Source organism: Geotrypetes seraphini, chromosome 1 (assembly GCF_902459505.1).
Source record: "Geotrypetes seraphini chromosome 1, aGeoSer1.1, whole genome shotgun sequence".
NCBI lineage: Eukaryota > Metazoa > Chordata > Amphibia > Gymnophiona > Dermophiidae > Geotrypetes > Geotrypetes seraphini.
Window position 1 is genome coordinate 306,220,023 of NC_047084.1, and position 17,232 is coordinate 306,237,254.

The following is a 17,232-nucleotide window of genomic DNA, read 5'->3' on the forward strand; positions in this document are numbered from 1 at the left end:
CCACATTAAGATCATCACAAACAATCACACCCAAGTCCCACTCTTCTGTTGTGCACATAAATTCTTCACTCCATAAGTATTTACTGGTAAATTCTATATAAGAACATAAGAATAGACTTACTGGGTCAGACCAATGGTCCATCAAGCCCAGTAGCCCGTTCTCACAGTGGCCAATCCAGGTCAGTAGTACCTGGCCAAAACCCAAGGAGTAGCAATAATCCATGCTACCGATACAGGGCAAGCAGTGGATTCCCCCATGTCTTTCTCAATAACAAACTATGGACTTTTCCTCCAGAAACTTGTCCAAACCTTTCTTAAAGCCAGCTATGCTATCCATTCTTACCACAATCTCTAGCAATGCGTTCCAGAGCTTAACTATTCTCTGAGTGAATAAAATTTCCTCCTATTGGTTTTAAAAGTATTTCCCTGTAACTTCATCGAGTGTCCCCTAGTCTTTGTATTTTCTGACGGAGTGAAAAATTGATCCACTCGTACCCATTCTACTCCACTCAGGATTTTGTAGACTTCAATCATGTCTCCCCTCAGCCGTCTCTTTTGCAAGCTGAAGAGCTGTAATCGTTTTAGCCTTTCCTCATATGAGAGGAGTTCCATCTCCTTTACCATCTTGGATGTTCTTCTGTGAACCTTTTCTAGCACCACTATATCTTTCTTGAGATAAGGAGACCAGAATTGAACACAATATTCCAGATGAGGTCATACCATGGAGCGATACAGGGGCATTATAACATTCTTAGTTTTCTTAACTATCCCTTTTTAAATAATTCCTAGCATCCTGTTTGCGTTTTTGGCCGCTGCCGCACATTGGGTGGAAGGTTTCATGGTATTGTCTACAAAGACGCCCAAATTCTTTTCTTGGGCATTAATGCCCAATGGTGGACCCTAGCATCTGGTAACAGTGATTCAGGTTATTTTTCCCAATATGCATCACTTTGCATTTGTCCACATTACATTTCATCTGCCACTTGGACACCCAGTCTTCCAATTTCTTAAGGTCCGCCTGCAATTTTTCACAATCCACATGCTTTTTAACAACTTCGAACAGTTTAGCATCATCTGCAAATTTAATCACCTCATTCGTCGTTCCAATTTCCAGATCATTTATAAATAAGTTAAATAGCACCAGTCCTAGTATAGACCTCTGCGGCACTCCACTGTTTACTCTCCTCCATTGAGAAAAATGACCATTTAACCCTACCCTCTGTTTTCTATCCAATAACCAATTCCTAATCCACAGCTGAACTTTGCCACCTATCCCATGACACCGCCTAAGTTAAGCACCTTCATTGATGAACCTAGCTGATATAAGAGCCTAACTTAATTGTTTAATAAGCTTAATCAGTACTGATAATTGAAACTAGAGAGTGACATGGTAATTGTTACTCTGGTAATTACCATGCTATCAAGGAGGAAAGACCAACTTGCCCAGTATTACCATGGTAGCGATAGAGTATTCTGTATTAGTGCTGCAGAAATGGGAACCGCTGCTGCAAAGATTTCCAAGATGGCTGCTGAGACTTTGTGCGGCAGCCTCATGAGGCTTTACAAAATCTTGCAAGGCTGCCGCACAAAGTCTCGGCAGCCATTTTGAAAATCGTCAGAGTGGCGATGGAGGCGGCTAAACTGGCAACAGGGGCAGCATCCTATCCTGTCTACTTAAATTCTTTTGAATTTTGTCCAGTATATTTTCTGGGTGTTCAGTTTTCTGCATGTGCCTTCAGGCAATTTTGCAAGTGCTTGTATTAGCTGTAAAATGCTCTTTATGCACATGTGACCTATAAAGTTATCCTTAAACTGATCAGAATCATGGTGGACACAATGATTTTCCCAGTGGTGGGGGTGGGATAGGGTGAGTGGCCACTTGAAGTTCCGGGATTGAGAAGTAGTAAAGTGGATCACCTAGAATTATAGAGAATTAGTTCCATGAAGACCCTGATACCAATATCAATTCCAGTTCAGGGCTCAAATCACCATAGGACAGAGTGGATGTTTGAACTGAGCTGATGTTTGGTTTTCTGTGCACAATGCAGAACCCAATATGTCTCACAATTTGTACTTTTATTGATATTCTTCCAATCAAAATACAAGTTAGAAATGCCCCTTCCTCCCCCCCACACATATACACACGCACACTAGAGGCTTAAAATGTTTATTTCCAATGCTTTAAGCCCATAAAATTGCATAAAATCATCTTTCTGTTTTGAGCATGGAGATGCGGGGAGAAAAATTAAGACTGAGGGGACGGTGAGAGGATGGGAATGAAAAATGTGTTTCACTGCAGGGACAGTCAGGAGATGGGGATTAAAATGCAGGGATGAGGATGAATTTTTGTCCCTGTGTCACTCTCTAATTGGCACTTAGCACTTCATAATTGCTGTTAATTGGACTTAATTGAAAGTCAGGCGTCTAACTCTAAAAACATGATTCTGTAAAAAAGGAGGTGCCTAGTGCAAAGCACCTTCCTAAAAGTGGCGTGATCAGGCAAATCATGGACATTTTATTGAGTCAGGTGCCTCTTTTTGAATTAGGCTTCATTAGTACCTAAGTTAGGTGCAGGTATTAAAGTGAAGAAAACCCTGGCATAGATATAGAACACCTAAAGTTAAGATACCCAGCGATACCTAACACCGCCTGGGCGGTGCTGAGTGTGATTCTATACAGTGCACCTAACGTTTATAGAATCATGGTTAGCACCACATTAATCAGTGCCAACATTTTAGGTGACCTATAGAGAATTGGGCCCACCGTGAAGAGATAAAGAAGGAACTGGGACAAAAAGAAGGAGAGCAAAGACCCCAGAGAGAAGAAAAAAAATAGGCACTGAGGAGTAAATACGAAAAACCAGAGCAAGAAATACAAGGGCAGCCAGCCCTGAATATTGACTTATCTGATTAAGTTTACAGTGGCCAAAAATAAATTGACAGTCCTAAAGTATGCACAGAACTCCAATTTTTTTCAATTAGCTTAGAAATACCTTAATCACCACTGTTTAAAATTCTACAGTTCTGACGGAGTGAAAAATTGATCCACTCGTACCCATTCTACTCCACTCAGGATTTTGTAGACTTCAATCATATCTCCCCTCAGCCGTCTCTTATTGGCAAGACCAAGATGGAATTAGCTAGTTGCTAAAATTTTGAGCATTACTGTACACATCATCCCCGACCCTGAGGAAGAACGAAATGCGTCGGAGGGGAATGATACAGTTATGTTCTAAGCCAAGCTAAGTAGCACTTTATATAGTTTTTCAACTTATTATGAATTCTTGAACAAGCACTGACACTTTAGAATGAATTAAGACACTGAAGAAGGATTTTTTATATAAGAAAAATAAGAAAAATTTTCATAATGTTCCGATGAGGATGGTTACTACACTAAATTCACAATGAATATAACAGTATAAGTGTGGCACACTGAGGAACTTGTCATCAGAAGGTTCCGAGTAATAGTGAACTGTAGAATTTTAAACAGTGGTGATTAAGGTATTTCTAAGCTAATTCAAAAATAAATTGAACATTCAAAACTGGTTACCGGAAACGGCACCAACTATGGCAGTTAGATGGCCTGCCTGCCATAGTTTGAATATCAGCTGGTCTGTTCTAGCCTCCATGGATGATCCTGTCCAATTCTCTTTGTTTCTTTCTTCCTAGTGCTTCTTCCCTGCACACAGAATTATCCAGAATGTAGCTATGGCTGCACTGAGACCTCAGAGGGGCCAGTCTGCTTCTGTCCCGAGGGATCGGTGCTGAAAGAGGACAACAAAACATGCATAGGTGAGCAGCTTTGTCCCAGTGACACTGGCCTCAATCTTTCCCTTTTTTTAAAAAATAAATCTTTATTCATTTTAAAACCAAAAATAAGTGCAACATGTTATACAGTCATTTTATACTTTAACAACACTTAAATTCAATCAAAATTATATTCAATGACAAAATACATATATCACCCCCCCTACTAAATATCTAACAATTTGCACTCAAATTAAAAATATATCTTCCCACCCACCCTGGACATGTATTATCAATGGGCAAAATCAACAATCACTCCTTACAGAATTTTGTCAATGGCTCCCAAATATCCTTAAACTTCCTATAATGTCCCTGTTGTATGGCCATCATGTGTTCCAGTTTAAAAGTGTGACATAGAAATTCCCACCAAAAAGTAGCCTAGATTCTCACTTGACAGTTCACAATTATGCAGCTTACTTAAAAAACAAATTATTCTACTGCTTCTTTTTTTTTCCCCTTAACAGTTTGTGCTGGCTTAAAGTTGCAGCTTCCCTAAAGTGAGCAAGTAATTTGCTCTATGTTTAACATTAATACACCTCAAAAATTCTTATGAAACACACTAGACAATCATCAAATTGGCTAAAACACAAGAGAAAATATCCACTGGATGTGAAGGAGAAATACTTAAGGATCTCAAGCGCTCACAGCTAAAGGCCCGATGTATGTTACAAGCCAGTAACCATAGGGTGAGCTATCATTGGTCCTGTATATTCTCCTATTCTCTCAATTTTATCAAAACCTACTTTTTTATTTTTTATTATAATTATTATTTTTTTTCTTATTTTAATTTTAAAATCTAATTAAATGTTGTACACAACTTATTTGCTTATTTGCATATTTACTTCATCTGACACCTTGCAAATCATTCCTTAATTTGTTAACGTACTGGTTTTTTCATCTACTGAATGGTGCTTTCCCATTCAAAGATATATGAATTATGAAGTACTTAGCTTCATGACTTGACGACGGAAGATTTCCGTTTCGCTCATATTAAGAGAGCTTCGTCAGGAAAGGCACCAGTGTTCATAAGAACATAAGAACATAAGCATTGCCTCCGCCGGGTCAGACCAGGGGTCCATCGCGCCCGGCAGTCCGCTCCCGTGGCGGCCCTCCAGGTCCATGACCTGAAAATGTTCCCTACTTAACCTAAAAAGTCCATATCCTATTTGCTCAGTGTCCTGTGAGGTAAACCTCTATCTGTACCCCGTTATTCCCTTCGCTTCCAGGAAGTCATCCAGTCCCTTTTTGAACCCCAGAATTGTACTCTGGCTTATCACCTCTCCGGGAAGCGCGTTCCAGGTGTCTACCACCCGTTGAGTGAAGAAGAACTTTCTTGCATTTGTTTTGAATCTGTCTCCTCTCAGTTTTTCTGAGTGACCTCTTGTTTTAGTTGCCCCTGCTAGTTTAAAGAATCTGTCCCTCTCCACCTTCTCTATGCCTTTCATGATTTTATAAGTCTGTATCATGTCCCCTCTCAGTCGCCGTCGATCAAAACGGCAGGCACGCTGTGCCGCGGTAATATGCAGTCTCCCTATTGTTAAATTTCATAATTCGCTGGCACAAACAGTTTGAACACTGGTGCCTTTCCTGACGAAGCTCTCTTAATATGAGCGAAACGGAGATCTTCCGTCGTCAAGTCATGAAGCTAAGTACTTCATAATTCATATATCTTTGAATGGGAAAGCACCATTCAGTAGATGAAAAAACCAGTACGTTAACAAATTAAGGAATGATTTGCAAGGTGTCAGATGAAGTAAATATGCAAATAAGCAAATAAGTTGTGCACAACATTTAATTAGATTTTAAAATTAAAATAAGAAAAAAAATAATAATTATAATAAAAAATAAAAAAGTAGGTTTTGATAAAATTGAGAGAATAGGAGAATATACAGGACCAATGATAGCTCACCCTAAGGCTTGTAACATACATCGGGCCTTTAGCTGTGAGCGCTTGAGATCCTTAAGTATTTCTCCTTCACATCCAGTGGATATTTTCTCTTGTGTTTTAGCCAATTTGATGATTGTCTACTATGTTTAACATTAACAAACTCTAGCCTTGATTCGACTGATAAGGGAAGTGCTGTGACAGCAATAGTGGAAAGCAGGTGGCCAGTGTTGTATAGTCTCATCTCCTGCTATGAATGTATGAGGGCTCTTCAAAAAGTTTCCGCACTTTTGGATTTTCATGGGAAATGGTTGAGGTGGGAGAAGTGGTAAGAGGGGATGTCATAATGTCATAGGAAAAATGTATAGCAAAACAAGGTGATGGAACGATACAGAGGCATTATAATATCTTTAATATTAATAAAGTCCATCTCAGGAACATCATTTCTCCACATTGTTTTTTTTTTGTTTCACTTTGCATCTGTCCACATTAAATTTCATCTGCCACTTGGACGCCCAGTCTTCCAATTTCCTAAGGTCGGCCAGCAACGTTTCACAATCCGCATACATTTTAACAACTTTGAACAGTTTAGTGTCATCTACAAATTTAATCACTTCACTTGTCGTTCCAATTTCCAGATCATTTATAAATAAGTTAAATAGCACTGATCCCAGTAGAGACCCCTGCGGCACTCTACTGTTTACTCTCCTCCATTGAGAAAAATGACAATTTAACCCTACCCTCTGTTTTCTATCTGATAACCAATTCCTAATCCACAACTGAAGTTAGCCTCCTATCCCATGACTCTTTAATTTTCTCAGGAGCCTCTCATGAGGAACTTTGTCAAAAGCTCTCTGAAAATCTACATACAATATATTAACTGTTTGTCTACGTGTTCCACAATTCTATTTTTTATAATTGTTTCTACCATTTTGCCCGGTACTGAAGTCAGACTTACCGGTCTGTAATTTTTAATTTGTATGTATAATATATATATATTTCACACAAATGAAATACAAAGAAATCCTAGTCCACATCAATGGGAAGAAGCTACTGGAATATTATATATGAAATTTAATTTTTATAATTTAAACACCACCCCCATCTTCAACATTCTCTAAGGGCTCCTTTTACAAAGGTGCGCTAGCGTTTTTAGCGCACGCACTGGATTAGCATGCGCTATAGCGCATGCTAGTCAAAAAATTACCCCCTGCTTAAAAGGAGGTGGTAGTGGCTAGCGCGTGCGGCATTTTAGCGTGCGCTATGCGTGCTCTAAAACTGCTAGTGTGCCTTTGTAAAAGGAGCCCTAAATTTTATTTTATATCCACTCACATTTACCCTTCAACAGATGCTTCTTTTTTCAATTAGTAATCTTTCAAGCTGGGTAGGATCAAAGTATTTATATCTTATAGAATTAAATGTTACCAGATAGCCAAAATAGAGAGCTAGCCAGCTAAGGGCTACAGGTCAAAAATAGGCCTGCTTTTTAGGCAGGTCTATCTAGCCGCTAGACTGCTGACCAGCCACTCCATTAAATATTGACGGTGACAGCTATGTCATGCAACACAATTGGCCATCAACTTATCCTCAGATCTTGATATATTTGGCCTGCTAGGAGCCATTCCTGTCTGTGCAAATAGCACTGAATATTGAGCAGTATGCCATCTTTCTACCATTTTATTTTGTTCTAATCTGTTTTATGAAATTATATTATGTAAACCATTTTGGAGAGGTGGGATAACAACATATAAATGGTTTGAAATAAATACTGTATGATCGAATGGGTATGCATGCGTTTGCACATGAGGGGGTGTCTCTGCATGTATCGGTCTCTGGGCACTGGCTGACTAGGCTTGGCATTTAGAAAGCAGAAAGCGGATACCCTGCTGTTCTTGGAAAAGATGATTCCCTTTAGAATGCATCCAGCAAATGGACCTGGGCCATTATCTCAACAAAACTGCCTGCACCAAAACCTGGCATTTCTGTGAACCGTTTTGAATATAACCACGTATTATCGTAGTTCTTCATTAACGGGACTGATTGTTCTTTTAAGGTTGTACATCTCCAGATAACGGCGGATGCAGCCAGATCTGTGTTCTTTTAAGTCCAGCGGCCTGGGAATGTGATTGCTTTTCTGGATATAACCTGCATCTGGATAAAAGGCGCTGTGTTGCCTCAGGTCAGTGACTGTAACTCCCAGGCCTAGTTTACGAATTGTGAGACTGAGGAAAGTTCAAAAAACTCATTTTTAGATTCTATACATTCTACACATTGGAAAAAAAAAACCCAAAACCAATCTAGTTCTTTATTGGGTCCTTTTACTAAGGCGCGCTAAAACGGCTAGCGCGCCTTAGTAAAAGGACCCCTATCATTTTTGCAGCATTTTAGCTAGAGAATGTACAACCCTGCTCTCTGAGCAAACAAATTCATAATTCCTAGGTAAATATTGGCCTATCCAAACAACAAGTTTCAAGTTTTATTAATATTTGATAAATCGCCTATTTAATTTCCTAAGCGATGTACAATACAATTTAAAATATAACAACTAATACAATAACTAATAAAAGACAAACTAAATAAGACAACCTGGCCTGCCAGTAGATCTCGAGAACCGGACTTGGGCAGCCCTGATCTAGATAATGGCACTAAATATCCAGTTATTTTTTTGAACACTGCAGTCAGTATTTAGAAACAAAAATGCTGACTGCAGTGGCTGAATATTGAACTGTTTGTACTTAGTGAAATTTAATTACTGACATCCCCTTTTACTCAAGTACAAATCGATCAGTGTGTTCATTAAGTCTAAATTTGATTTCACTGAGGATATCCTGAAAACCCTGATTGGCTGGGTGTGCCCCAAGGACTGGGTTAGAAACCTCTGCTTTAATTAATCAACATGCAGAGTTTAACAGTTGTAACATGTTCTCTCTCTCCTCTACCCTGGGGTTAACAAACATTCCTCAGCAACTCCTACTGATATTCTCCTAAAGCCTGGCCATTTCTTCCTCTATGACAGTGTTTCTCAACTTTTTCAAGCCAAGTACCCCCTAAGCCAGGGGTGTCCAATGTCGGTCCTCGAGGGCCGCAGTCCAGTCGGGTTTTCAGGATTTCCCCAATGAATATGCATGAGATCTATTTGCATGCACTGCTTTCAATGCATATTCATTGGGGAAATCCTGAAAACCCGACTGGACTGCGGCCCTCGAGGACCGACATTGGACACCCCTGCCCTAAGCTTAACAAACACCAACCGAGTACCCCTGCCCAAGCTCCGCCCCAGACCCACCCATGCTCCGTCCCTGACTCCATCCCCATAATAATAGTACTGTAATGCAATTTCTTCCATCCATTTTTCATATACACACAATATAGGGCTCCTTTTACTAAGGTGTGCTAGCATTTTTAGCGCATGTACAAAATTACTGCGTGCTAAACCACGCAGTATATTTCTAGAATAACACCAGCTTAATGCTGGCGTTAAGGTCTAGTGCGTGCGGCAATTTAGCGTATGCTATTCCGCGCGTTAAGGCCCTAACGCACCTTAGTAAAAGGAGCCCATAATCTTATTAATGCATAATAGTAATCACATAAAAACACAAAGCACACTGTACGCAGAGAAAATGTTAATTATCATTTATATTCTTTTTTTTTTTTTCAAAGAGGTCAAGGCAGATGACTCTAAAATATACTCAAAAAGTGATTCTGAGCACATTTTTTTTAAAAAAGCAATCCCCCCCCCAAAAAAAAATCTGCACATGTTCTCATGGGTGTCTTCTGCTGGACTCCTTGTGGCAAGCACACATGTAAAAATTACCCCAGCATTTTGCAGGGGTTGTTTTTTTTAGTTATAACATGACTTGTGATATTGACCACAAGATGTGTTATAGAACTGAGGTGTTTTATATTCTTTGCATCTCATTCCCATGTAACTTTCAGTACCTTTAAATTCTGTACATTATGGTATAATTTGCATTAATGAGCAAATAGCACGTTATAGCTGAAAGATAGCTTGATAATTACCCTCCAAATTCTGTAGCATTTTCCCCATGTGTGTTTTCTTCTTCAGGTCCCAGGCCATTTTTATTATTTTCAAATTTTCAAGATATACGACGAATTAACTTTGATGGAACAGATTATGAAATTGTACTCAACAGGCAAATAGGAAGTGTCTTAGCACTGGACTATGACCCATCTGAAAATAAGGTAAAACAATATAATAGGTTTTAAATATCATGAGGGTAACTAACTTCCGACTCTTCTAGGCTTAAATCAAACAATTTATTGTATGGTTTAATATCTCCTATACTAATAAAGCTTGTTACAGCCTTGTGGTTTTAGCTCATTCAAATTATTGATTTATATATGTTTATTTACCACATTATCTGAAATGACCTTGTGCCAAACTACAGACCAATAGCATCTATCCCATTTATTGTAAAAATCATGGAAGGACTAGTACACACCCAACTAATGGACTACCTTAATCAATTCTCTCTCCTGCATGAAACTCAATCCGGTTTTAGAACCCTATTCAGTATAGAGACAGTAATCGCTGCCATCCTAGACTATCTGCGCCTATTATTTAGTAAGGGCCTCAACGCCCTGATCATGCAATTCGACATGAGCTCTGCATTTGACTTGGTAGACCATGAGAAAATGATGCAATGCTTAGACGCCATTGGTATCAGAGCTGAGGTACTAAACTGGTTTCGTGGCTTCCTCACATCCCGTTCTTACCAGGTACACTTTAACAACAAACACTCCGACACCTGGAGCAACTCATCCGGAGTGCCACAAGGGTCACCGCTTTCCCCACTGCTTTTCAATATCTACATGTCCTCATTAGGTGTGAAACTAACCCAACTAGGAATAAAACTATTCAACTACGCAGATGACTTTACGATCATCATCCCATTCGCCAACTCTATCTCGGAAACCATTCCCAAGGCATCCGATGCCATAAATGAGATGGAACAATGGATGACAGATTTCAAGCTCAAGCTCAACCCAGAAAAAACAAAATTCTTCGTTGCCTCCCCTCACCCGCTTGACAATAAAACCCCACTATGCATCAATAAACTCAACTACCCTATTCAGTCCACCATGAAAATACTAGGTGTTATTCTAGACCAATGCCTAACAATGAAGGAACAAGTGGATTCCCTATTCAGAAAAGGTTTCCTTACTCTCTGGAAACTCAGAACCATTAAATCATACTTCGATACGTCAACATTCAGAATCCTAGTACAATCCCTCATACTGAGTCAGCTTGACTACTGCAACATTGCCTATCTAGCAATCTCACAAAAGAATATGAGACGTTTCCAAATAATGCAAAATGCTGCAGTCAGACTTATCTTCGGGCTGAAGAAATTCGACCACGTGACACCCTACTATCGGCAGCTGCACTGGCTACCAACGGAAGCCCGAGTAAGGTTTAAATTTGCCTGCCTCTACTTCAAAGTACTATACGGCCTGACCCCCAAGTACATAATGGACCTTTTCGCATTTTCTAATAACAAACTCAAGAGAAACACACACCCAAAACTCATTTCCCCTCTAGTTAGAGGCTGCAAAATGGAAAAACACCACGAACACCTTCTCTCTCACCAAGCAGTCCTATGGGGCAAAGACCTAGACCAACTGCTTTCGCCCACTACATACAGGGAATTCAGGAAACGCCTAAAAACATACCTGTTCCAGAAATACCTAAACAATTGACCCGCTCTCCCTCTCCCTCCCCCCTCCCTATTCCACCTGAACTTACAGCACTGTTAAAAATATAATCTGTTATCTTCATCTTATCGTAACTTTACGTTGCTATTTATCCCCAACAGGTCCTGTTGGACATTACCTACTAAAATGTACATATTACATTTTCGCTCAGCAAATTGTATTTCTATACTATTGCCTCCTGAGGTCTCTGAGCTCTGTATTTCCTCTGAATATCTACTTATTGTATTTCACTGAATGTCCAGCACTCTTGATTGTAAACCGCCTAGAAGTCGCAAGATTGTGGCGGTATAGAAGAATAAAGTTATTATTATTATTATTATTATTACAAAACAAGCTTAACAAGCATCTTGAAAGCAACAAGACAACAGATAGCAGTACATCTCAATTCATCCTTCCCTCTTAAATGAATCTTCATTCCCTCTTTAATCTACCCAATGTCATTTCATTCCGTAACGAAGCAAGAAGTAGAGAAAGATCTGTCTGGGTGACATGTATTTCTCATAAACTGGACAACTGGTATAAGCGGAGGCATATTCTAGCTAGAATGTCCAAAATGAAATTGAGATGGCCAGGTTGGGACTTGTCAAGTACCAAGAGTATTTTAGGACAGGATCTGCTAAAACTACAGTTGTGTATGTGCTGGTTACATGTGGTGGGAGCACCCATTTTATAAGCATTAGTGTCTAAAATACTAGTGAGGTTTGCGCCAAAAGACATATGAGGAGAGACTGGAAGCCCTGAATATGTATACCCTAGAGCAGGGCTGCCCAAGTCTGGTCCTCGAGATCTACTGGCAGGCCAGGTTTTCTGGATATTTGCAATGAATATGCATGAGAGAGATTTGCCTGCACTGCCTTCTTGGTATGCAAATCTTTCTCATGCATGTTCATTCTGGATATCTAGAAAACCTGGCCTGCCAGTAGATCTCGAGGACCGGACTTGGGTACCCTGCCCTAGAGGAAAGGAGGGATAGGGGAGTTATGATTCAGACATTCACATACTTGAAAGGTATTAACATAGAACAAAATCTTTTCCAGAGAAAGGAAAATGGTAAAATCAGAGGGCATAATCTGAGGTTGAAGAGTGGTAGACTCAGGAGTAATGTTAGGAAATTCTTCTTTATAGAGAGGGTGGTTGATGCCTGGAATGTGCTCTTGAGGGAGGTGGGACAGAGGAAGACGGTGATAGAGTTAAAAAAAGTGTGGGATGAACACAGAGGATATCTAATCAGAAAATAATGGTATATATTGAAGAACTAAGGCCAGTACTGGGCAGACCTGTGCGGTCTGTGCCCCGTATATGGCCATTTTAGTTAGGCTGGAGTGAGCTTTGACGGAGACTTCAGTAGATGGAACCTACGCACAGTACCGGGCTGAGCTCTGGGTTTCTGGCCCAGAAATATCTAAGAAAAAGAACAATTTAAATTAATTCATTAAATTATAGAATGTATGTTTGGGCAGACTGGATAGACCAATTGGGATCCCCCTAAAAAACAATTCAGAAACATTTATCCTTGAAAAAGCAAGTTATTGCGAAACATGTTGGATCCACTGCTCCCAGGTCAAATTTAACAGAGGATGAATTTAAGCTAAGTACAAAATTCATCTTTTAAAGAAAAAAATATAAATTATTTACACCTTAAGAAAAATGAAAAATGAAATATATGTAAAAAACTAATTTAATAAAAAGAGATTTGTTAAGGTCGGTGAGGAACCATGACACAGTAGTTCCCGCTGGATAAAATTAATTATCAAAGGCGGAGGAGGCCTTTATAATAATTTAAAAATCTAAAAATTGTGATAAGCTGGATATTTTGATATTGTTACTCAGTTGTTTGATGGAGAATTAATGTTTATGCAACCTTACGAGTATAGTAGTTTAAAATTTTGAGACCATCTGAGGGATGAACTGATTGGGTATTTCTAAACATGCATATACTGTATATGCCAGTCACTTTAGTAACATACACATGTAAACTCCGTACTGTCCCATCCAAATAGCAGCATGAGAAGGGTCTGTCCCAGTATGGCCACTCTTATTTTCTTATGATATAGATAATGGGTCCACACAAAAAATTCACCGGAAACTGCTGAAGTATATCTAATACAAAAACAAATCTGAACGATGTGTTCCATTGGCTGCTGTTGGAGGCAAGAGTATTATTTAAATTTTCATGTATCTGCTTTAAGCTGATATTGGGATTGTCTCCAGCTTACCTTTTTCCTCATTTTGTGTCCCTCCCTCCCTCCCTGGTCAAAGCCAGCCTGCTTGCCTGCCTACCACCTTCCCTCCCTGCCCTGCAAAAAAAAAAAAAAAAAAGTCTCCCTCCTTCCTTTCCCCTGCTCTTACCGCCCTGCCGCTGCTGCTAAAGCTAAAGCTAATTCTGACGTCGGAAAGAAGACTTCCTGTCGGCTTTAGCAGCAGCGGCAGGGCGGTAAGAGAAAGGGACCCGGGAAAAAGAAGGAGGGAGGGACAGGAAATGATCGCCTGTCCCGTTGTCCCCGAGCACAGCTTCGGGACGCTGTCCCAATGCTGTGTATGGGGACAACAGGACAGGAAGTCTGAAAACGGACCTATGGTCACTTTAATCTTGCCGGCCCTGCACGGACTGGCAGAAATTTCCTGCGGACTGGCACCGGTCCACGGACCGGCGGTTGAAGAACAATGGTTTAAGTCACAAAAACCCACCTAAAGTCACCAGATAAGCACTGCAAACACATAAAACAGGCCCCCATACACTACCCCAGTGATCACTGATCCCCTCATCCCCATAAAAATATTAATCACACCTTTAAAATTCAGCCTCCAGACCATCATCACCTGGTCTAGTCATCCAGCACAGAGGCAGCTTAAGCCGACTTGAGGGTGGGTTAGGGACTCATGGAGAGGAAGACCCATGCCCATAAGCCCCTGTATTGATACTGCATTGATACTGCATTGATACTGAAACATGTGCACTCCCCTTTACTGGCATATAAGTGGCTCCTGCAGCCATGAGGGCTATTAGGGTGGTAGATAAGTGGGTCTAGGGGATTCTGGAGGTGGTTTGGTGGGCTCACCGTGACCTATAAGGGAGCTGTAGTGAGATGATGAGATGGCACCCTTTTTGTGAAATTCACTATTTAGGTGCCATGTCTGGGTTTCAGTCCATCACTTTGCAGACCCTTCCCACGTCCAATAGGGCTTGTTCTAGGCATTTATGACTTGGACGAAAAGTTGGATGAAAATGTGGTATAAAGATGGACGATTTAGCGGCTTGGACGATCAGATCGGCAGGACATATACTTAGCCGATTTTTGAAAGAAAAAATTTTTTTGACGTATTTTTTAAAAATGTGTCCTAGGCTGTTTTTTTACTTTGGATGACTTGCGACTTAGACGCAAACGGACTTAAGACATCCCTTTCGATTATGCCCCTCCACGCTATTCAGTGGAGAAAAAAAGCCTCAAGAATATACATTGGCAGCACTTTACAGCATGTAAAACAAAGCTGCCTGTTTTATCATAGGTAAAAAAAACCAAACAAAAAACCTCCACTATCAACATCTCTAATAGTCTCAAAGTGAAATGGCAGCTGCCAATGTGCACAAGCATTTGACTTATCTGGAGTCCCAAGAGGTAGTTATGAACACTGCCAATAATTCCAACTGCAGTTTGGAGCCAGAGAATCTAATCTAATCTAATCTAAATCTTGGGTTTATATACCGCATCATCTCCGCAGATGGAGCTCGACACGATTTACATGGTTAGGGAAGGAACGGAACTCCAGTGGAATTATATAAGTATGAGAGAAGAGAGGTTGGTGTGAGAGTGCCAGGAGCGGGACGGGGTTACGTTCTGGAGAAGAGCCAGGTCTTCAGATGCTTACGGAATGGTAGAAGGGGGCTCAAATTGCGGAGAGGGGAAGGGAGACTGTTCCAGAGCTGAGTGATTCTGAAAGGGAGGGAAGAGCCAAGTTTACCAACAAGGGAGATGCCTTTTAAGGAGGGGTAGGATAGTTTTAATTTTTGAGTGGATCTAGTGGAGGTTGGATTTGAGGAATTCCAGGATAGAGGGATAAAAGGAGGAAGGATACCGTGGAGGATCTTGAAGGATCGGAATTATTGGCAGTGTTCATAACTACCTCTTGGGACTCCAGATAAGTCAAATGCTAGTGCACATTGGCGACTGCGGAGAGAATTAGAGATGTAGAGAGTGGAGTTTTTTTTTGCCTATGATAAGAACAGGCAGGTTTGTTTCACATGCTGTAAAGTGCTGCCAATGCACAGCCAAATCTTGGACAGCGAGTAACGTGGTGTGCGAGTGTTTTGTAAGACTAGCAAAACATTTTATTACACTTTAACTCGATAAACGAGCGTTGTCTTGCAGTACGAGCACGTATACATGCGTCACATCAGGTGCGCACAATATACGTGCATCGCATAGCTGATCGTACCCCTGAACACGGCTGAACGTAATACAAGCACCCGCAGTTCAAGCGTGCACAACATACACACTGAGCGCAGCTGAATGTAATAAACGCATCACACCCAATTCACCCGCAGTGTAGTGACTGTTCCGAACAAACGAGATCTTGCAATGCAAGTACATACAGTACTGTATTTTGTATTAAAGTTTTTGGGTTGTGGAATGAATCGTCTGAGCTTCCATTATTTCCTAGGGGGAAATTCGCTTTGATATACCAGTGCTTTGGATTTCAAGAATGTTTCCGGAACGAATTCTGCTCACAAACTAAGGGATCATTTTACTGAGGTGCATTAGCGTTTTTAGCAAACACAGAAAATCACCGCACGCTACATCGGTTTGCGAGTCACGATTTGCGCGAATGTTTTTCTCGTCTTGCAAAACACTCGCAAACCGCGTTACTTGCAAACCGAGGTTTGGCTGTACTTGGCTCCAGATTTTATCCTTGAATTGTTCATGGAAAGAGTCCATTAGCCTAAGAGAATTGCTAATTTGCTTTCATATAACTCAGTCAGTTCTGGGAAACCTTCTGTTTAATGATCATGAAAGGAAATCCATTTTACAAAATGCCAAACCATAAGAACATAAGAGTTGCCAAAGGTCCATCAAGCCCAGTATCCTGTTTCCAGCAGTGGCCAGCTCAGGTCCCAAGAACCTAGCAAGATCCCAAGTAGTAAAACAGATTTTCTGCCACTTATCCTAGGAATAAGCAGTGGATTTCCCCAAGACATCTAAATAATGGCCTATGGGCTTCTCTTTTAGGAAATTATCCAAACCTTTTTTAAACCCTGCTAAGCTAACTGATCTCACCACATTCTCTGGCAACGAATTCCAGAGTTTAAGTACATGTACATGTTGTGTGAATAAATATTTTCTCTTGTGTGTTTGAAATCTACTACTTAGCAGCTTCATCTCATGTCCCCTAGTCCTAGTATTTTTGGAAAGAGTGAACAAGCGATTCCCATCTACCTTTCCACTCCACTCATTATTTTATAGACCTCTATTATATCCAAATTTCCAAGTTTATTTGACATTTGATATACAGCAATAGAAGAACATCTATGCAGTTTAGATATAGAAACTAATGGTTAAAATAATATAAGTAAAGGTAGAACTACAATACAATAGTAAAGGCACAAAAATCACCCCTGAGCCATCTCTTCTCCAAGCTAAAGAGCCCTAGTCGTTTTAGCCTTTCCTCATAGGGAAGTTGCCCCATCCTTTTATCATTTTTGTTGTCCTTCTATGTACCTTTTCTAATTCCGCTATATATTTTGTTGAGATATGGTGATCAGAATTTCACACAGTATTTGAGGTGCGGCCGTACCATAGAGCGATACAA

At 40.3% G+C, this 17,232-nt stretch overlaps 1 protein-coding gene across 7 annotated transcripts in view; it reads left to right on the forward strand.

Annotated features, from left to right (window-relative positions):
* EGF (epidermal growth factor) overlaps positions 1 to 17,232 on the forward strand; it is a 163,300-nt gene that overhangs the window by 52,751 nt on the left and 93,317 nt on the right. For all 7 annotated transcript variants that reach the window (XM_033955436.1, XM_033955427.1, XM_033955418.1 and 4 more), the window contains exons 8-10: positions 3,669 to 3,791; positions 7,745 to 7,870; positions 9,758 to 9,894. In XM_033955436.1, coding sequence (XP_033811327.1) covers positions 3,669 to 3,791; positions 7,745 to 7,870; positions 9,758 to 9,894 — 386 coding nt within the window. The remainder of the gene's footprint in view (positions 1 to 3,668; positions 3,792 to 7,744; positions 7,871 to 9,757; positions 9,895 to 17,232) is intronic.